The following is a 22,344-nucleotide window of genomic DNA, read 5'->3' as shown; positions in this document are numbered from 1 at the left end:
TGAAGATGGTTGGGTTACCATGGTCTCTATGTTGTTTCCCATGATGTGAGCTTGGTCTTCTGTCGGTAGTTTCTTGTCAAAATGGGACAAAAGGAATATAATCGAAGGAAGCCTAATGTACGAATTCGATGTAAGGCATTCCCAAAGGCAGCCGTAGAAAAACGTCGAGCCTACTCCTTCGCATACATTTTCCAGTAGTTCATTTGTCCTTTTTTAAAATAAACAACTTAAAATAAAACACTCGAGCATCTAATTTTTTTTAATACCTAATGAAATGATCTGAATTTTTATCAAATCCTGGCAATACACCACTGAGGAAACCAGGAAGGGCTGGACGAAACCTGTGGCCAAGAGGAACAAAATGCGTCTCATAAATTCTCAGCAAATCAGGTCTCACTTTCATTGCTGCATCCCCAAAAAGTGGAAATAGGCCTATACAATTAATCATACATTGAATAATTAAATAAAATAAATTGATATTCAAATATATTGCTCATATAAAATCTAATTACAGTAGAAATCCGTTTATCTAGACTTGAAGGGACCAGGACTTATCCGGATGATCCAAAGATTTGTTATTTTATTGGTACCGTGGCATAAAAATGGAAAAAACACATACGAAAGAGAACACTATTATTTATATATCAGGTTACTTTGAAAGTAATAGATAGTTTTTATTAATTTTATTTTTGTTTAAGTCCGGACACACGTTTCTCAAAAAATTTATATGTTATATGTTTACATATGTTATATATGTTTATATTTATATGTTAAAAATTTATATTAAAAAAAAACATAATAAAAATATACTTAATAAAAAAAACCTTTTCAATGTTAGCCAACATACAACAATTTCTAGTCTTTTAAAAATAGTGTACATCTTTTTTTATTTTATTTATTTATTTTTTAACAAAAATATGACTGTCAGCCTCTCCGGCCTCTTAGATTGCGTGACTATTGGAAGGGCGATTTGGTGGCCTTTACGAATTTCAAACGACAACTTAAAGGTCCCATAGTGGAATTATGAATTTTAAAAATTGATATACATACAATGAGAATTATGAAAAATTTATAAAAAATGTGTGGTGTTTAGTGACCATTAATTAATGATTATTTCGATATCATGGGACTACACCACTATACCAGACCGCATCTCACAATCTCCAAATAATTTATAAAAAATATTTTAAGTAACAGATCCGGATATTCGGGGTCTGGATAAACAGGTTTTCACTGTAATTCTAATTCTTAACATTTTCCAACATTAACATTATACAGAGATTTGTATTTTCCATAGTGAATTTATACTACACAAGAAAATAAATCAGGAAAAAGAGTCTACAAAAAAATACATGTTATCTTTTTGACACATGAGTCATTTATATGTACATATTAGCTAATAAACTCTTGTCCATACAAGTACTATAATCACCTGCACTATAAATGAATAATTCATGACTAAGCCTCTGTGTCCCCATGGATTTAAAAATAACGTCGTACGTCTCCAATGCTTTCAGATGCACCCCGAAAGGTAGAGTCGGATGCATGCATTGCGCAAGCCGTTTACTAATTTTGATTCGTCTAGGAATAACTGGAAATTTTGTGTGAGAAACGATGACCTGAAATCAATTAAATGAACGTTTGATTCTGTTTTTAAATTTAAATTAAAAAAAAAAATTTGCATCAATACCTTATTGAGTTTTCCCAACGCTGAAATGAGATCAGCCCATTCTGTGCTGTACTCAAAATTTTTCAGAGCTTTATCTATTGCATTTGTATATCTGGAATATAAAATAAATTCAATAATTTTATAATAAAATGTACACAATATTGGCATGATATGTTGTGAAATTTCTTCCTTTAGTCTGCAAGGTGATGAACCTATATTTTGGTCTGCCTAACCCGCTGGATTGGTCGGACAGACACGTTTCAGCATTTCTCCATGCATACCCACTGAAGATAGCAAAATGCCAAAGTCATTTCGGTCCATAATGACCAAAATATTGTTGATTTTAATTTACAATCTTGGTTTCAAAGGATGGATTTAATGTACTAAGAAATAAAATAATATTTGGGGTGGGTAATACACTGCACACTTTGTGTGTTATTGCATGCTCCTGTAGCCATGTGACTGTAGCCCACTGTTGATTGATTAATGTTTTATTTACATAATCACTCAAAGTTTGGTCTCTAGGACCTCTCTTTCACTTAAATGATGTTGAGTCCCTAGTTCATCAAAATTTGATTAGAAGGTCTGGTTTTAATAGATGAATTTTTTCTACGGTAATGTGGTACATCCTAAAACATTCTTCAAATGCCTATTTAACCTGCAGTGTCTTGTAAAGAATCCAGTTAGGATTCTAAGATTTTTCCTGCTATCTTTAACACATTCTTTTTTTCCTTCCAAAATTTGTTAGGTTTGATTTTACAATTTTAATTCACAATCTTGGTTTCAAAGGAAGGGTCTTATGACTCAAAAATATTTAATTCCTTCTCCAAAATATGACTACTGATAGATCAGATTAGAGTAGAGAAGAGTAGATCTCTTTTTACCCAATTGATCACGATCAGTATTGGTCGAATGTGCATATCTCTGATGTCAGCTAGCACTCTTCAGTAAGCTTAAATTCACTATTTTTCGTGGTCCGCTTGACCAATTAATATCATACAATTAATTAAGGTTTTAAGTCGAGATAAAAAAGTCAGTGTCACGAGCGGGATTTGAACCCACGACTGTCAGCTTGATACGCCGCTACTCTACCACTTGAGCTATCGTGACCTCGATCCACTCGGAAACAAGCTTCCACCTCAACCACACCTTTTTTGAATTTTCCCTCCTTTTTGCCATTTTTCAAATGTCAAATAGATCGAGGTCACAATAGCTCAAGTGGTAGAGCAGCGGCGTATCAAGCCGAAGATCATGGGTTTGAATCCCGTTCGTGCCAATGACTTTTTTATCTCAACTGAAAACCATAATTAATTGTAAGATATTAATTGGTCATGCGGACCACGAAATTAGTGACTTGAATCCAGAAGAATTTTGCGCTCATTGAAACTTGGTACAAAATGTGAAACTGAACGAAGCACCCAAAAACACCGATGGATAAAATTAACACTTAACTTTTAATGTATTTAGTTCATATTATAAAAATAAAAAATAAAACTTTTTTGTCCCCTTTAATACAGAGTATTTTCATCTCTGGCACGAATTACATCCGTTAAAGCCTTTCCATTCTTCGGAAAAGATTTCTGATAAAATCCTTTCATGTTCGTCAAGAAAAGCCGTTTCCAACTCTTCTAGAGTCTTAGGATATGGGTTTCGCTGCCGTACTTATAGCTTAAGTTGGCCTAAATGTGTTTTAACGGGTTCAAATCTGAACTTTGAGCTAGCCACACCAAGCAAATTCCAACTTCATTCTGGTATTCATCCACAATACTCTATGGGGCCTGGCATTATCCTGCATTAGGAACAATCTCTGACCGTTGGGGGGGGGGGAAATGGCATTACATTTTCTTCGATTATATCTTTTATCTCTGTGAAGTTAGGGATCTTCCTCGCACAATCAATTCAATCCAGGCGTCCATGGAAATGCCATCGCAATCAATGACCCACCATCGAATACCGCCTGAGGAATCATACAGCACGGAGCGTACCTTTCTTCCGAGCGTCCATATGAAATTATGCCCAAATGAAGATTTGAGGCCAACAAACTATTTAAAAAGAACACACAATCTTCCAATGCCCAATTTACATGTTCTCGTGCGAATTGAACCATGGCCATTTTCTGAGCTGTGGTAACAAGTCCAAAAGCTGGGTGCCAGACCATGAGGCTATTAAGCCTTCTTATAGTCTTGGAAATTGAAACATTTCAATATTATCAAATTTCTTATTTCATTGTCAGTTTAGTAGATGCTGATGACAAAGGAATCTATTGTCTCTCATCTGTAGACCTAGGTCGACCTTGTCCTGTCCTTTTAGTGAGAAGTCCTGTTTCTCTTAAGTGCCGAAGAACCTTTTCTATTATATAGTGATTTACACCATCTCCTGGCGACTTCGCGCTTGCTTTATCCTTCCTCTAATAATATTATGACCCTGATAATCTCATACTCATACAAATGCCTGACTGGAGCTGTTGAAATTTTTTTAAGAATAAGGATAATATCAAATGAAATAAAACAAGGAAAAAGATTAACTGAAACGCTGTTTAAACATAGCAAAATGGAAGGGCATAATGCTACTTTTCTACAAATAGGATTAATCAGTACAAATGTAAACAAAGCCTTATTTATTACTTAATTTGACACGATAGTTCAAAAAGAGGTCAATTTTTTTTTAAACATTTTTATTTTATTTTTTTGTTGTTCTTTATACGATAATTTTTTTTTTTTAGAATTTCATAATACACATTTTCTTTTTAAATGTCTTATTTTTACACATCTAACCTATTTTTGATACGCAAAATACGAATAAAGTTAAATGCATTAAAATTTAAAGGTGGTGCGTTAATTTTGTCCATCAGTGTATAATAATATAACAAATATTGCACGGAATTGTGTCGCAACATATGAATTATCAATTTTGTCAACAGACCTAAGCAAATAATGATACCTAATCAAAGTTTTCCGAAAACATCTCATTATGTTTTAAAATGATAAATTAAATGATATTTCCTTAAAGTCTACAATTAGATAAGACATCATTTGCGTGTTGATCCAACAAATCAAATGCATGTTAATAATTTCACAGTTATAAAAATATTAATTGCAAGTTAATAAAGTAATTATTCTTTTTTTTAAGGTCTTGGTTGAGATGAAAAAGTTAGTGTAACGAGTGGGATTCAAACCCACCCAGCCGAAGGGTCTTTCCCTGATTAAAACCCTAACCACCAAAGATGGCAAAATAACAAAACACTTCTGTCAAACCAATCCGGAGAGAATAGACAAACCAAAATGATCGGAAACGACCAAATTAAATTATCTAGGAATAATGGAAAATAAAATAATTTAGCGAGAAAAAAGAAATATGGTTTATTTATATGAGAAATAATTAAATTTGGAGTGAGTTTGCAATCTTTTAATCTGACCATGAACGAAAATGCTTGAAATTTCAATTGTTGTAAACAAAAAATCTGTGATTAGAACCATGCTTTACAAAATGTATATATATATGCTGTTTTTCTTTTTGTTGCTTCTTATTTTTTATACATGCAAGGTGGTTTTACTTATTTATTTATTTTTATTTTACATTTTATGCAATGTCACGACCTTCGGCTGGGTGGGTTCGAATCCCGCTCGTGCTAACTTTTTCATCACAACCAAGACCTTACAATAAAAAGAAAAATTAATTGAAATAATTTATACAGTCAATTAGACCACTAAACATAAATGGATTAATATATGATAAGTAGATGTATCACTACACTAACAGCTCCCCATGGCCACTTCATAAGTCGCTGAGAATCGAATCCAGATTACTCGACATTTCAAAAATAACAAAAAGAGGTAAAATGCGAAGGGATGTAGGAATTTGGTACCCGAGTGGATTGAAGCCACGATAGCTCAAGTGGTCAGAGCAGCAACGTATTGAGCCGAAGGTCGTGGGTTCGAATCCCGCTCGTGACACTGACTTTTTTATCTCAACCAAGACCTTACATAGAGAGAATAATTAACTGAAATAATTTAAATGGTCAATTAGGCCACTAAACATAAATGGATGATTAAAGAAATATCACTTTACTAACAGCTACTAAGCTACTAACAGTGAAGCCACGATAGCTCAAGCGGTCAGAGCAGCGACGTATTGAGCCGAAGGTCGTGGGTTCGAATCCCACTCGCGACACTAACTTTTTCATTTCAACCAAGAGCTTATATAAAGAGAATAATTAATTGAAATCATTTATACGGTCAATTAGACCACTAAATAAATGGATTAATTTATAAACATTTTCAAATGAAAATTTTCCCAGTTTATCATTGTTATCAAGTCTTCTGTTGATTGCTGAGAGCGCTATAAATAATGCAAAGATGATGATGTGAAGATATGATATACGACAGAGAAAACTGTGATATAGAATTTTTCCATGATCACTGTGATCAAAACTGACTTACACTAGATTGTTTAATACTTGTTTGTGATTTGATATTTAAATTAAACTAAAAGAGTTTTATTTACGGTAAAAATCAATAATAATTTCTTTTTGTAATGTCAGTGAATTTTTCTTTGTTCACTGACCACATTCTTGTCAAGGATTGTGACCTGACAGCTCTTATCAAAGGAAGTGCGTTTTTAGGGTGGAATTTTAAAAATGCAAATTGAGTTTGAAATCGTTGTAAAAAAGAGGTTGTTAGGTGTGTAATGTTGATAAGAGGGGAAAAATCAATTTATAACTGAAAATACAAGGAAGGATGGTTAAAAACTTACAATCTGTATTTGGAGTCTCGCATCAATTCGTATTCTTCGAGTACGATCGGTCCCATTTTATCTCCTTTTTTCTCTGTGCCAACGAATATTATTTTATCCAGAACGGTTCAGACGTGTATTTCGAAATGTAAACAAAAGATAATTTGAACGGAGATTCGAGTCACGCCCCGCGACATCATCGGCCGATTCAAAAACGACTTTTACCAAGATCGGGCCGAATGAGCTTTATCATCGCTGACACGGGATTGTGGAAAAGCCGCGATTGCTGGGGCTAAGTGGAACTCGTTCAGGGTGATGCCTCCGGATGGAACATGACGGGAAAACTGGTCGAAACGTTCACCGATCAGGCTGTCCCTGTGGGGGAATCGACTCCGATCGACCGAGATGACACTTTTTCCCTTTCGGCAATAATAGGCGAGCTTAAAAAACTTCAAAACGAGACTATTCACGTCCGATGCGAGCTTCGGAGTGCTGTCAAATACGTCCGACTTGAGCTAACAAATCGAGAACCTCGTCCGATGATGATGGCGAAACGATACGTCAAAGCGATAGAGGAGGCCGATAGCGTATATCGTGAGGTTTCCCTCGGCTTTCTTGTTTAGGTCGCTTGCTGATCTTTGAGGTACTCGCTACTCAGTACTCACAAAGTCGCAACTCTCACAACTGAGAATTCCTATTCGCTCTCTTCGACGATTCGGCTTTTCAATTATGCACTTCTCCTATTAGGCCCTCAGTTTATTTTCGTCCCGACCATCAATAATGTAAGTCAATTCTAAGAAATATCCCTTTTTTTCTTCGCCACTAACAAATTGCAAACTCAAGAAATACAGACTAACAAGAAAAAAAACAAAACTTTAGGTATACAAATTTTCCCATTACCTCTCAGTGGAACTTAGCTTAAACAATAAAAAAATTGTTTGGATTTGTAAATGATATAATTTGTTTGCAGTCTTTCTAGTTGACAGTTTATTCATAAAAATTGATACTATATAAAACCAAACATCTTTGCATAATAAGTCTTTGGTTTTCTTGTTATTTTTGTGTTTTACTATTTACAGATTAGAGAATTGTAATTATTAATAACAACATAGTAAGAGGCTGTAAACGATCAAATTTGGTAACAGTAGTTTTCCGAGCCATGAAGAAATTAATTAAAAAAAAGATAATAAGTATAAGATAATAATAAGATATAAATAAATATATATATTATTTTATACATAGCAATAATAACATAATAATTAAAAAAGGGATCCATCATTACTTCATGTTTGCCCTTTAATTTTTGAGGTTCTCAGAACAGAGAAGTTCATAGTTGGGCCAAGTTTTAAATTTTTTTAAAATGGGTCCTCAGTGATTTTATATAATTAGTCTTATGAAAGAAATCCATAGAAAACTTAGAGCATGAAAAAAGCTATTTGGTTCTTCATGTTTGCCCTTTAATTTTTGAGGTTCTCAGAACAGAGAAGTTCATAGTTCGGTCAAGTTTTAAATTTTTTTAAAATGGGTCCTCAGTGATTTTATATTATTAGGCTTATGAAAGAAATCTGTAGAAAAGTTTAGAGCATGGAAAAAGCTATTTGATTTCTTCATTTTTTACCTTTAATTTTTGAGGTTCTCAGAACAGAGTATTCTATGGTTGTCAAAATTTTTTTTTTAAACGTGTCTTAGATAAATTATATTATTAGTCTTATAAAAGAAATGCATGGAAAACTTAGAGCATGAAAAAAGCTATATGGTTCTTCATGTTCGACCTTTAATTGTTGAGGTTCACAGAACAGAGAATTTCGTAGTTCGGTCAAATTTTAAAATCTTTTAAAACGTCCTCAGTAATTTTATATTATTAGGTTTATGAAAGAAATCTATAGAAAAGTTAGAGCATGAAAAAAGCTATTTGATTTCTTTGTTTTTGACCTTTAATTTTTGAGGTTCTCAGAACAGAGTATTCTATGGTTCAGTCAAATATTAATTATTTTTAAAACGTGTCTTAGATAAATTATATTATTAGTGACAATTAATTAAGGTTTTTAGTTTAGATGAAAAAAAGCTAATGGCACGAGAGGGATTCGAACCCACAACCTTCGGCTAGATACGCCGCTGCTCTACCACCTGAGCTATCGTGACCTCGATCCACTTGGACATCAACTCCCCATCTCAACCCCACCTTATGAGTTTTCCCTCCTTTTGCCATTTCAGTCATTTTGCCAGTTCGGTCAAGTTTTAAATTTTTTTAAAACGGGTCCTCAGTAATTTTATATTATTAGTCTTCTGAAAGAAATCCATAGAAAAGTTAGAGCATGGAAAAAGCTATTTGGTTCCTTCATGTTAGACCTTTAATTTTTGAGGTTCTCAGAACAGAGAATTTTATGGCTCGGTCAAATATTAATTTTTTTTAAAACGTCTTAAATAAGTTATATTATTAGTCTTATGAAAGAAATCTGTAGAAAAGTTAGAGCATGAAAAAAATTACATGGTTCCTTCAAGTTTGACCTTTAATTTTTGAGGTTCTCAAAACAGAGAATTTCAGTTCGGTCAAATTTTAAATTTTTTAAAACAGGTCCTCAGTAATATTATAATATTAGTCTTATAAAAGAAATCCATAGAAAAGTTAGAGCATGAAAAAATTTGCACTCTTCGATGATTCGGCTTTTCAATTATGCACTTCTCTTATTACGCGCTAAGTTTATTTTTGACCTGACCATCAATATGTAAGTGCATTCTAAGAAATAGCCCTTTTTTTTCTTCACTGTTGTCAAATTTCAAATTGAAGAAATAGAAACTAACATGGACAAAAAAGACAAACAGAACTTTAGTTATACAGATTTTCCTCTTACCTCTTAGTGGGACCTAACATAAACCATAAAAACAATTGTTTGGGCTTGCAAACAATATAATTTGTTCGCAGTCTTTCGAGTTGACAGTTTTTTCATAAAAATTGATACAATATAAAACCAAACATCTTTGCATAATAAGTCTTTGGTTTTCTTGTTATTTTGGTGTTTTACTATTTCCAGATCAGAGAATAATAATTGATATTAACAGTGACCATAGTAAGAGGCTGTAATCAATTCAGCTTGGTAACAGTAGTCTTCCGAGCCATGAAGAAATCAATATAAAAAAGACTATGAAATAACACCTTTGCTTTTTTATTTTTTCTGTTCATTTTTAAAATTTTTTTAAACATGTCTTAATATCAGCAATCTTCTGGAAGTACAACACCCAAAAAATAGAAAAGGTAGAGTTTGAAAAAAGGTATATCGTTTCTTCAAGTTGGACCTTTAATTTTTGAGGTTCTCAGAACAAAGATTTCAATAGTTTGTTCAAATTTAAATTTTTTTAAGCGTCTTGTATAATTGTATATAATTAATTTTCTAATAGCAATCCATACAAAAATATAAAATTCACTAATTTCGTGGTCCGCTTGACCAATTAATATATTACAATTAATTAAGTTTTTTAGTTGGTCACGATAGCTCAAGTGGTAGAGCAGCAGCGTATCTAGCTGAAGATCGTGGGTTCGAATCCTGCTCGTGCCATTGACTTTTTTATCTCAACTAAAAACCTTAATTAATTGAAAAATATAAAAGTTAGAATACAACAAAATAGAAAAGGTAGAGTTTGAAAAAATATCTATCCATTTCTTCAAGTTTGACCTTTAATTGTTGAGGTTCTCAGAACAGAGATTTCAATAGTTTGTTCAAATTTAAATTTTTTTAAGCGTCTCTTGTACAATTGTATGTAATTAATCTTTCGAAAGAAATCCATAGAAAAATATAAAAGAATACAACAAAAAGAAATCTATAATTGCTTCAGGTCATATGTTTAATTTTTGAGGCTCTCAAAACCGAAAATTCCCCAGTTTGGTAAAATGTTAAAATTTTTAAAGCTTCTCATATAGTTTTATATTATTAATCTTCTGAAAGTAGTACCCACAAATAATAAGAAAGTGAGAGTTTGAAAAAATACCTATCCATTTCTTCAAGTTTGACCTTTAATTGTTGTGGTTCTCAGAACAGAGAATTCTATAGTTTAATCAAAATATATAATTTTTTTAAAGTATCTCTTGCATAATTTTAAATAATTAAACTTCTAAAAGAAATCCATACCAAAATATGAAAGTTAGAATGCAATAAAAAAGATCTATCTTCAAGTCAAATGTTTAATTTTTGAGGCTCTCAAAACCGAAAAATTATATAAAAAATATTAATTTGTTTTTGGCTTCTGAAAAGACAAATGTCCTCCTGAAGTAGTTCTTTAAAGATCTTGTTACATGCAATAAACATAATTTGATGACAGAATTTTTCTAGGAGTGAATTTATCCAAGAAACATGAAATGACAAGTTAAATTCTACAAAAACTGATGATTCCTTCCGATTTTTATTTCTGTTATCTTCAACGCACAAGTTTTCTTCTTAAACTTACATTAATTTATTTCCAGTAATTGTTGAGTTTGAAAAGACCAAGAGTTTAACTACATCTTCCTAATCTCTTGTCTTTTAATTGTGACATAATATTATGTTATAACATGAACTTGTTTCTATAGGTTGAATTCCGAAGAGCGAAGTAATGTGGATGAAATAAAGGAATCCCAGCCTTCAAGCCCTATGGCTGAAGGGGATCAACAAAGCGAGGTGAAAACTGATGATAAGTCCGAGCAAGACGACAAAATTTCTGTAACCTCGGCAAACAAATCAGACAGAGATGGAAACTGTTATTGGTAATTTACAATGTTAATAATTTTTTTTAAAGAAAATTATATCTTTAAATTTATGTTACAGCGGAAAAGAAAGGAATTTAAATATTGTTGAACTCCTTTGTGCCAACTGCAACAGATGGTTTCATGAATCTTGTATTGGATACCAATTAGGAAAACTGGTACCTTTTATGATGAATTATGTTTTCGTATGCAAAAATTGTTCCAGCTCTGGATTAGAAAGCTTTAAAAAAAATACACCATGTATAGACAAGTTTCAAGATTCTTTTAAAAATCGTGAATTTTTTAAAATATAAATTCTGCCTTTTTTTAGTATTTCCTCAGATATGCACAACCGCTATGGCAAATTTAATGCAAGCGAGCATAAAAGAAGGCATACCTAAGAGCAAATTCAACAAGGACAAGGATATAATACCATTTATAGAATCGCATTGGGAAGGATTGACGACGTTCGCTCGTAGGATCAAACAATCCATGCACTCTTCAGTAAGATTTCACTTTTTTTTTTTTAATAAAAACAATTCTAAAAATTCTTCACCCCAGGTTTTGAGAGCGCTCGTTAAAGAAACAAATATAAATTTTGGAGTCGAAGACACGCCAGACGAAGGCACTGTTTATTATTTGCTTCAACAGGATCTTACGCAGATAAAGCCAAATTATGAAGCGATGATAAAGCAAGGACAGTTGAAAGTCACTGACATGGGAATACAGCATGGTAAACAAGGGCTTAAGCATGGTAAATGTTGTGTTTCCATTTATCTAGTTTTATTTTAATTATAACTTAAAAATATTTTTGTTTTTGCGCACATTTATATTATTCAAAAATGACCAAACAACAATACAATAATAGTGTGATCCTTTAATGTAAAATTTCTTATAAATCCTTTGAATAATGATTTACCTTTAAGGAAGACCAAAAAATTTATTTTTATGATATAATTACTTTTTAAGTTAAGTTTAATTTAGTATCAAGGGGGTCGTGCTGGCTGAAGTTGTTAATGTTCTTATTCTCAAGTCGTTAACTGTACTTTTCTTTGATCCATATTGCATTGTCAAGTGGTCCTGTTTGCGAAACCTGACAGGAATTAATTTACTTTTTAGTGTAATTGTAATTAACCTCAACCATTTAAGGAATGTATATTATTATTAACAATTTTTATGTGCGCTATATTAAAAAATTAGATATTTTTGAACATTTTGGCAGAATTTTTTTTTTAAAGCTAAAACGATAGGTAAATGATTTATATTTATTAAATTGTACAAATAAAAGTAGTAGAATGTATCTAATATAGAGCATGTTCAATGCAAAGAGAGAACTTAGACATTTTCAAATTTTAGAGGCTTGTTTTAAGCATGTTAACTTAGAGGTGATGCATTTTTTCAAGTTCTGCAAAATAATGATTTTTAGTTTTTTTATTTTATTACCTATATCAGTTAGGCAATAGTATTTAAAAAAAAATAGTTTTTAAATATTGGATAGTCAGAAAATAATGCAGGTTTTCATGTTTTCTTTTAATTACTCCTCTATATAATAAACTGATTTAAGTGTGGTGATTAGTGACCGTTAGTCAATGATTATTTGGAAATCGTGAGATGCGGTCTGGTGTGGCGTAGGTTTTGGAAAAACATTTTCTTTATCGTGCCAACGTTTCGATCTTTATTGAGATCATCTTCACACTCTTAACACGACACACAAGAATAGCATTTTTACGCAGATAACAAACACTTTGAGCCCTGAAGATGATCTCAATAAAGATTGAAACGTTGGCACGATAAAGAAAATGTTTTTCTCAAACCTACGTCATACCAGACCGCATCTCATGATTTCCAAAATTTATGTTTGTTCGATTCTTTTGTACGAATGGCAACACTTTTTAATCCTCTTCTAAACAGAAATGGAATAATTCAATCTTTATTTAGATGTCAATGCGTGATATTCACTTAATTTTGTTTTATGATTATAAATTTGGTTGGAACAGTTAACCGAAACATTAATGAAGTCTGGGGCGATGGCAGTGTGAGTGCACCGTTCAGAGATTGTTTTTTAAAAATTAAGATTAAGATTTTAAATTAATTCGAAGAACATCCGAGAACAAACTGTTCGAGAACGTGCAACGAATCTTTCAGTTAGCAAATCGACTGTCGCTGACCACCTTAAGGCAATTAGAAAGGTGAAAAAGCTCAAAAGTTGGGCTCTTTATGCATTAAACTGCAAAAAAAAAAAAATCATTATGAAGTTTGCATAACACTTGTTACTTTTGGTGGTTATAAAGCTTAGTTTACAACTAAGTCCTAGGGTTTCAAAGCCCCTTATGCTTAAATACAACACTTTACAAAAAGATAAGCTAAATTTAAGCTTTTAGGCTCATACCCTAAATATAGAAGTATAAACCTTCTTCTTTTTAATCTTTAAATATTCCAATAAAATATTATTTTTGACAATAATAATCTTGAGAACATTTCTAGTCCTAAGATCAAGCAACTGATTCAGAATTTGAATAGGATTAGAAATTAATTTAATATTTTTTATTCCATTAATACTCAACTCAAAAAACAGATCGCTTTCAGAAAGATGTAAATATACTTCCTAATCCAAACTATTAGTTCAATATTACTGTTATTTTCTATTTTAAACCTACACAAATTATTAAATTAATAAACATGACTCAATCTATCATTATTACAAGAATAATAATAAAATTAGGACTACCTCCTTTCTAACCACATTTCTAAAGCCACCAATCCATTAAAAACGGTGATGTTTTGGTGGGCTTTATTTGTGCTGATTTACTTCATCTTCTTGAATCATGGCGAAAAAATCAATGCTGAAATGTATGGCTCTCAAATTGAAGAGCACCAGAAATTAGTATTTTTTTTGTCCATCCACCACCCCAATGTGCCTGACCCCATATCGGCGGACCTCGGCTTCTAACTATTTTCTTGTATGGGGGGAAAAATGGAAGCTTAAAGCCTTCCTTATGCCTTGCTCTAAAAGAGGGGCAGAAATTAGCATTATTGAAGAATTATTATTGAATCCATCTTTGGTCAATCGGAAAAGGCCGATTCTGTTAGACAAGAATGCTCGGCCCCATGGCTCACTTGTGACAACATGAAAACTTGAATTTTGGTTTATTGCCCTCCCTATTCTCCTGACCTCTCGTCAACTGACTACCATTTTTTTCAGACACCTGGACAATCCAATAATTCATTATAAAATAAAAATTCATTTTGCATTTTTATAACTTACCAGTTTATGGAAAACATCTCTTTAGTCTGATTTATGGCCTTATTTCCAACATATATTTGAAATTCCTATTATTATTAACTTATATTTGTCAACTATTCATAACTTATGCTAAGATGGGGTCTGGCTTACATTGGCGTATAATAGTCAATTACGAGGAAAATTTCTAAACACATCAGGGTTTGATTTTTGCTACAATCCGTCTGCATATTTTTGAATATTATATGTAAATAATATTAAAATTAATTAAGTTTTTTAGTTGAGATAAAAAAGTCAATGGCACGAGCGGGATTCGAACCCACGATCTTCGGCTAGATACGTCGCTGCTCTACCACTTGAGCTATCGTGACTCGATCCACTCGGACACAAACTCCCCATCTAAGCCCCACCTATTGAATTTTCTCTCCTTTTTGCCATTTTATCTCAACTAAAAACCTTAATTAATTGAAAGATATTAATTGGTCAAGCGGACCATGAAAACTAGTGAATTTAATAAGTAAAAATGAAGTACACCTTCACTAAAAATCTCCGTGTCCATTTCATTTGTCACCGAGAATCAAATAGATTACACGACATTTGAAAAATGGCAAAAAAGGAGGGAAAATTCAAAAGGTGAGGTTGAGGTGGGAAGTTGGTGTCCGAGTGGATCGAGATCACGACAGCTCAAGTGGTAGAGCAGCGGCGTATCAAGCCGAAGATCGTGGGTTTGAATCCTGCTCGTGCCATTGACTTTTTATCTCAACTAAAAACCTTAATTAATTGTAATATATTAATTGGTCAAGCGGACCACGAAATTAGTGAATTTATGTAAATAATAATAAAATAAATAGGGAGAGTAGAATGTAAACATTTCTTCCACTTGCACTGCCTGTTCTTTGACTTCTGCACGAAAAACCGCCAATGAGGCCAGTACCGGTCAGCGACAATGGCAAGAGTTATCTCTACATAATCACACTACCCGTTTTATGATTAGTGTGATTCTTCTATCTTTTTAAGCATTTTGAAAAAAAAACTTGATTTAATAATAAGCTTACACGAGAGAATAATTGTGAAAAATAATAATTTTGTAATTGATCTGTAGCATCTGGAGGTCCTGGTATAAGACGGAATACTAAAAGAAAGCTTCCGGAGTCTGGACAGGTGGGAAGTAAAAAAGCAAGAGGAGATGTCTCTTTGCCCAAGCTGCCTGCCCATGGCTATCCGTTGGAACATCCTTACAATAAAGATGGCTATAGGTATATTCTAGCCGAACCTGATCCACATGCACCTTTTCGCCAGGTATGTAATAAACAACATTAAAAAAATATACATATAGATTTTTTTAAATTATTTTGTAGGAATTTGATGAAAGTAGTGATTGGGCGGGGAAGCCCATTCCCGGTTGGTTGTATAGAACTTTAGTGCCTGGTACTGTTTTATTAGCACTCCATGATAGAGCTTCTCAGTTGAAGGTTTCTGATGACCGTTTGACAGTGACAGGTGAAAAAGGCTATTGTATGGTTCGTGCAACTCACAGTAAGTTTCGCCATTTTAAAATTTTACGCACTTACTAGTCCCCTTTTAATTTTTGTGCTATTTGAGGCGTGAGTCGAGGTACATGGTATTACGAGGTAACAATTGATGATATGAAAGACGGTTCTGCTTCGAGGTTGGGCTGGGCGCAAGAATATGCCAATTTGCAAGCCCCGTTGGGCTATGACAAATTCGGCTACGCTTGGCGATCAAGGTATTGACAGAAAAAAAATAAAGATTTTAAAATAAATTTTAAATAATTTGTAATTTTAGAAAAGGAACGAGGTTTCATGAGTCAAGAGGGAAGCATTATAGTGATGGTTATGCTGAAGGAGACACTTTAGGATTTATGATTGATTTACCGATTGACCGTCGAATGGCAAAAGTTCCTTGCACATACAAAGATAAGGTAGTATTTTTAATCAATTTTTCCTTCAAATTACAATTTTATTGATTTATTTCAGCCTTTAGTGAAATTCAAGAGCCATCTTTACTATGAAGAGAAAGACAGGGTGGCTGAATTTTTAAAGAAGCTGAAAACGCTTCCTGGAAGCAAGATAATGTTTTTTAAAAACGGCGTCTGCCAGGGCACGGCATTTACAGATATTTACGGTGGGGCTTATTTCCCATCGATTTCACTACATAAAAATGCCACTGTCACGGTTAATTTTGGTCCAAATTTTAAATACCCGCCGAATGAAAAGAAGTTCCAATACAATGGAGTAAGAATTTTAATTTTATACATTAGTATCTTTGTCTATGTTGCTTTTAATTCTAGATGCATCAGAAAGCCGAAGAAGCGATTTGCGAACAGACAATGGCCGACATGCTTTATCTGACTGAAAATGATGGCAAGCTACGTCTGGAAACTTACGCGGTATAGCTAGAGTAAAAACCACAGCTCGGCAGCTGTGGTTTGATCTAGGATTCTAGATTAACAATTTAATCATCTGTACCTCCTGTATGTGATCTCACTTTGTAACTTTGGTATCAACGATGTGATTTTAATTGCAATTTCTTTTTGTAACTCGCCTATTGAAAACATCTTAAGTGTGAAACACATTTTGTTTTTGTTACAATGCATAAATTCCTTTTAGTATATTTAATCCGTTAAAAAAAATTAATCTGGTGAATGACTGTGGTCAGTTTGAATAGTAATAAGATGTACAGTGTTTGAAATTAATTTTACAATGAAATATTTGATATTTTAAACTGGTAATTGAATATTTGAACAATTATTATGAAAATGATCTTTTACAGTTTTGAAATTACTTGGAAATATAGTTATACATTTGTTATTACTAGAAATAGAATGTAAATAACTGAATTGGATGATAATATCGTACTCCAACTTTTTAAATAACATGAAATATAACAGAAGTAGGTGTCTCAATTATTAAGAATAATTGAAATAAACTATATTTTCATCAGTAATTAGAATAATTGTCTAGAGCAGAAAGTTTGAATGAATGTCGGTGAAAGAGCGAGATTTGACTTGAAGATGCTCCAGTGTCGTTTGGTGTGTCAAATTACCAATGAATGAAATCCAGCTATTATTTGATTACGCTGGTATATTTCTATGTATACTTTTTATAATCTTCCTCATACAAAAGAATAAAATAAATTTTTTCAATTTAATGTTGTTTTTCAAGGTATTAATTTTTTGTTGACTGATGTAGCGAGACATCACAAGTTCAAAGAGGCAACGGTCAACACAGAAAGACAGAATCGCTCAAATGAGAGGGAAAGTAGAGAAAAAGAAAGAGCAAAAAATAACATGAGCAAGGCTTTTGTGTCTTTCAATGAGGCTGGAAATGTACAATACATATTTTCTTTTTACACTCCATTGTCTATTGCAGGGGTGGCCAAGCTCCTTGATAGTCCGAGCCATTTTTCAACATTTGAAATTTTTCGCGAGCCGCAATTAAATACATATATAAAAGGTATGCAAAAAAGGTATTAACAATTTTTTTTACAGAAATTATATTTATTGAAAACATATAAATAAAAGTACAAAATATGTTAAAAATTAAACACATTTATTTTACTTCTTTTGATAATTCTTTAAAATTTGATGAATAATTGGTGACAGCACTTCTCAGTAATTCTTTGAGATGCTGGTTAGTTAATACTGATTGGTGTTTGGATTTCATGAATTTTAAAGTGGAATAAAATGATTCACATAAGTAAGTTGTTTCGAATATTGAAATAATTCGACAAGCAGCCCTTTTTAATTCAGGATACTTCGATTCTGGTACAAATTTCCAAAATTCAGTAATCGACGTCAACTTATATTTTAATTGTAGAGCTTGATCTTCTCGCATCTCTATTAATTCTAATTCTCCAGATGCTTTTTGTGTCATAATTATATTGGAAATGGAAAACTCACCTTGAATTATGTTAATTTCAAATGGATTCAGAAAAAAATCAAGAGACGATTTAAAATATTTCAAGTCTTGAAATCTATTTTGGAATTCCGTCAATATTCCTTCTAGCTTTTTTATATACTCGTTGAGTTTTTCTTGTTTAATATTGGAACAAATTTTTTTAATTTGAGGAAAACTACAAAATGTTTTATTTTTAATGTCCTTTTGAAAAAGTTGTAATTTAGTTTGAAAACTAAATATACACTGTGAGAGGTCAGATATTATTTTATCTTTTCCCTGCAATTGTATATTCAGTGTTTGCAAATGTTCCATGACATCAGTCAGAAACATTAAGTCTTGTAACCACTCGTCGTCTAATTCTGAATAGGTTATTTCCTTTTCTTTTAGAAATGCAGTTATCGGATCAAACAAATCTACAAAACAATTTAATACGTTGTAGCTAGATAACCATCTAACAATGCAAAAGAAATTAATATCATTTGGAAGTTCTTCGTCCTTTAATTCTTCAAGGAAATTTTTGAATTGTCGATGATTTTTTGCATTGGTGCGAATGTAATTTATAATGTGTAACACTGTTTTCATAATATCAGGATATTTTAAATATTTTGTAATGAGATGTTCTCGGTGAATTATGCAGTGAATCGGTATGAATTGTGGAATTTGAGAATCATCTCTTAAAAGCCCAATAAGACCGATTTTTTTACCCAGCATTGCCGGAGTTCCATCAGTTGCAATGCTTACAAGTTTATTAAGAGGCACATCAAAAGTTTTCATTATGGAATCTAATGCATTTTTAATATCGACACCGCGGGTTGACTCTTGAAGTGCTACTAAATCTAATAATTCTTCTTTAACAACGAACTCAGGTGAAACAAAACGTATGAAAACTGCCAATTGCGGAAGATCTGTGATATCTGTCGATTTAAAAGACATTTTGACATACGAAACGATAATAATTTTTAAAAATTTAATAGCACAAAAATGAAAAGGGAACTCGGGTACATTTATCGAGAGCCACAAATAATCCTTCAAAGAGCCGCAGGTTGGCTCCCTCTGGTCTATTGGAACCATCTGCAAAAATCAAGTATGTTTACAAACTTAGGAACAAGATAGAATAAAGAATGCAGGAACCCCCATAGAAATTCCAATATCAACGTCATAACTCATAAGTTATTTTAAAAGGGAAAGTATGACAAAGAGGCAAAAGTTATACGATGCCATCAAAATGGGCAAAAATTCAAAAAAGAAACCATGGTTTCAGGAAGGAAGAAAAGACTTGAGAACTAGTATTTATAACTTATATTGGTACAAAATTGAACAAAGACCAAAATGGTGCAAATTGCAACATCGTGGAGAGTTTCAAGCATACATGTGAAGAGTACAAAGTCCAACAGGAACAATTAAAGCTATAGTGGTCTGTATGATAAAGAGCTTGTTCAAAATAAGCTCGCTTACGAAAGCTGCATGAAGCATATGCCTGTAGATTTATAGATTTTGTAAAGATTGTAACATAAGCAAATGAGTGCAAATTATTTCCTGGTTCAATAAATATTTATTTTTTTACCAGCTAGCTAGATTCCATGACATTGCCAGCTCGTCATATGTTTTGAAATGGCACTCCTGAAGGAGGGGTTTTTATTTACCATGGAAATGTTGGGGCGTTTTTTCTTCTTTTTCATCTGGAGTTGTAAGGATTTCTCTCTTTAGAACTTCAACTTTTATCTATTGCGCTGATATTTGCTAAAGGATTTCCTGGGAGATCAGTATGGTTCGAGAACAACTTTCCTGGGAGCAGTAACTTTTTGCCAGCCAGGCAGTCGCCAGATATATCCTGCATTTTCTTCCTCTTCTAAACATAGTCAACATAGGTTATTTGTTGATAGGCCAACTTTTTAAACGTTTTATTTAACTGGAGCATATGCTGAAAGAGTTTTTAATTTCTTTCTGTTAAGTAGGATTTCCTCCTCACATTGAGATGTTTTGATGAGTATTCTGTTTGCCTGACCCATGCTTGCCTTTGTCCCCAGTATTCATTGCGTTCTTTAGTTAAGATTCCAGTTCTTTTTTAATGTGACTAAGTTTTGTGCCTGAAAATGGATTGGGCTATGAGTTGTTATGAGGGTACTTTTTTTTTTTTACTACGTATATCTGCTACTTCTTAATCTACATGATCTTGTAAGCTTGGAGTGTCTGGCTGCCTGAAAGAGTTGTTCAGTTAGATGTAGATGTAAGATTTAGGGCTCAAAAACCCTCCACATGTGGTGATAAACCTTAAATAATCGTTTAAAACATTCACATTCATTCTAATATCTATATAACTAATCTATTAGGTACTAGGTGGTACTCAGGGTATATTCTGTCACAAATCCACCCACATGCTGAAATACATATTAATAAATAAATTCATACAAACATGAAACCATTTCAAACAGTATATAAATGAGAAAAGAAATGACAAGCCATTGGAGTATTTATATTTCACTCGTGTCTTCCCACCATTCAGTCTATAAACATATAACGCCTAACCTATTTTTGTAGGTCTGGGTTTCTCTTATTCTGCCACAAATCCACTCACACTAATAAATACATTCATACAAACCAGAAACCTTTCAAACATTATGTAAATGTGAAAAGAAATGGCAAACCGACTGTTCATGTTATAAACAAGTAACATCTAAACTTTTTTTTTAAATCTGAGGTATGCTCTTTATTCCACCATAAACTCACCCACACATACTGAAACTCACTCTAATTCATACAAAAAGGAAACCTTTCAAACATTATATACAGTCAAAGATGTTTTTGCCCCTAATCACTCTATAATAATAACTAACTAACCCATAATAATTAACCTAATTTGATGGATCTAGGGTACTCTTATTCTGCCACAAATCCATTCACACTAATAAATACATTTGTACAAACATAAAACCAGGTATGAAATGGTAAGCCATCGGGGTATTTTATACTACACTGGTGTTATACCATCATTCATCCTATAAACATATAACATCTAACTATTATGGCAGGATCAGTGGGCAGGGCCGTCGGAGAGGCTCTTGCGGGTCAAGAGAACGACCGGTAGATGGCCCTCAGAGAACCTGAGCAGGAGGATTGGCCATACAGGCACCTGCATTTGGCTGCCAAAGCACATGTAGGTGCCCTTTATGCATAGAAAGGTTGCTCGATGTGTTCCACATAATAGAGTCATGTCATGCCCTGGCTCTAACAGAGTGTGTGTAAGCATGCTGCCGAATTCAAGAATGCTTCTTGGACACGGTAGAGAGTTTCAGTGTCTTCCGTTCCTCATTTTAGAGGAATTGGGAATTTTTTTTATTGTATATAGCCTTCAAAATATGTGTTTTGTGTTTCTGTGTTTTGTATGAGTGAGTGTATTTATTAGAGTGAATGGGGAGGGGCTGATGGTGGAATAGCATCATCTCACCTCGAGCTGTGTATATGACTTGGGTCAATGGTGGATCGTTTACAAAAGTACCCCATCGACCCCAATTATATTAGTTTGTTATTGTATACTGGTCGATGGAGGAATAATGAGTACTCCATTCACCAAATAGAATGAATGCAATGTATATAGGTGTGAACGTGTATTGAATGTGTGTTGTAATATTTTGCTAACTAATCTATTTTGTTGGGTCTATGGCACTCTGTATTCCATCACAAACCCACCCATACATACTGAAACACTCACGCTAATAAATACATTCTCTCAATAAGGGATAACAATGCATGAAAGAAACAAGAAATGCGAACATATGCCTACCTTTGTACACTACTAGTATCCAGTCAATTTCTTGCATTTGCATTCATTTTTTGTCTGCTGAGATTTACGACTGTTGTCACGACGTGTGTAGATTCTGCAGAATATACTTGAAGACAGATAATCTGATCTTTTTTGTTTAGTAATTTTTTTACAGGGATTCGCAACCGCACAGGTTATGTCAACCCATAATTTGGATTTTAATTCAGGGCTTAGGTTTGAACCATAGAACTTCCAGTGGTCAACACTAACCCTTGCAGCCACCGTTTCTACTTTTGCATACTTACAAAT

At 33.0% G+C, this 22,344-nt stretch overlaps 2 protein-coding genes across 4 annotated transcripts in view; one reads left to right on the top strand and one right to left on the bottom strand.

Annotated features, from left to right (window-relative positions):
• Positions 1–6,981, bottom strand: part of LOC106667108 (protein dopey-1 homolog) — a 31,333-nt gene extending 24,352 nt beyond the window's left edge. For both annotated transcript variants that reach the window (XM_014394842.2, XM_024227050.1), the window contains exons 1-5: positions 6,422–6,981; positions 1,691–1,781; positions 1,433–1,619; positions 267–432; positions 19–208 (exon numbers count right to left, since the gene is read on the bottom strand). In XM_014394842.2, coding sequence (XP_014250328.1) covers positions 19–208; positions 267–432; positions 1,433–1,619; positions 1,691–1,781; positions 6,422–6,477 — 690 coding nt within the window. In that variant the 5' untranslated portion in view covers positions 6,478–6,981. The remainder of the gene's footprint in view (positions 1–18; positions 209–266; positions 433–1,432; positions 1,620–1,690; positions 1,782–6,421) is intronic.
• Positions 6,982–7,017: 36 nt separating this feature from the next.
• LOC106667141 (set1/Ash2 histone methyltransferase complex subunit ASH2) lies at positions 7,018–17,526 on the top strand. Of its 2 annotated transcripts, XM_014394871.2 has the most exons (11): positions 7,023–7,182; positions 10,962–11,135; positions 11,197–11,375; positions 11,446–11,618; positions 11,676–11,868; positions 15,458–15,654; positions 15,714–15,891; positions 15,958–16,102; positions 16,162–16,297; positions 16,353–16,610; positions 16,667–17,526. In XM_014394871.2, coding segments are annotated over exons 1-11 (1,740 nt in total). In that variant the 5' UTR covers positions 7,023–7,180; the 3' UTR covers positions 16,772–17,526. The 2 variants fall into 2 exon arrangements, with proteins under 2 accessions (XP_024082819.1, XP_014250357.1); XM_024227051.1 differs by having other exon boundaries at positions 7,018–7,182; positions 11,446–11,868.
• The last annotated feature ends 4,818 nt before the right edge of the window (positions 17,527–22,344 follow it).

Source organism: Cimex lectularius, unplaced genomic scaffold, assembly GCF_000648675.2.
Source record: "Cimex lectularius strain Harlan isolate CLEC.00 unplaced genomic scaffold, Clec_2.1 scaffold67, whole genome shotgun sequence".
NCBI classification, from domain to species: Eukaryota; Metazoa; Arthropoda; class Insecta; order Hemiptera; family Cimicidae; genus Cimex; species Cimex lectularius.
The sequence above is the reverse complement of the archived record's forward strand: the minus strand, read 5'-3'. Positions and strand labels throughout refer to the sequence as shown.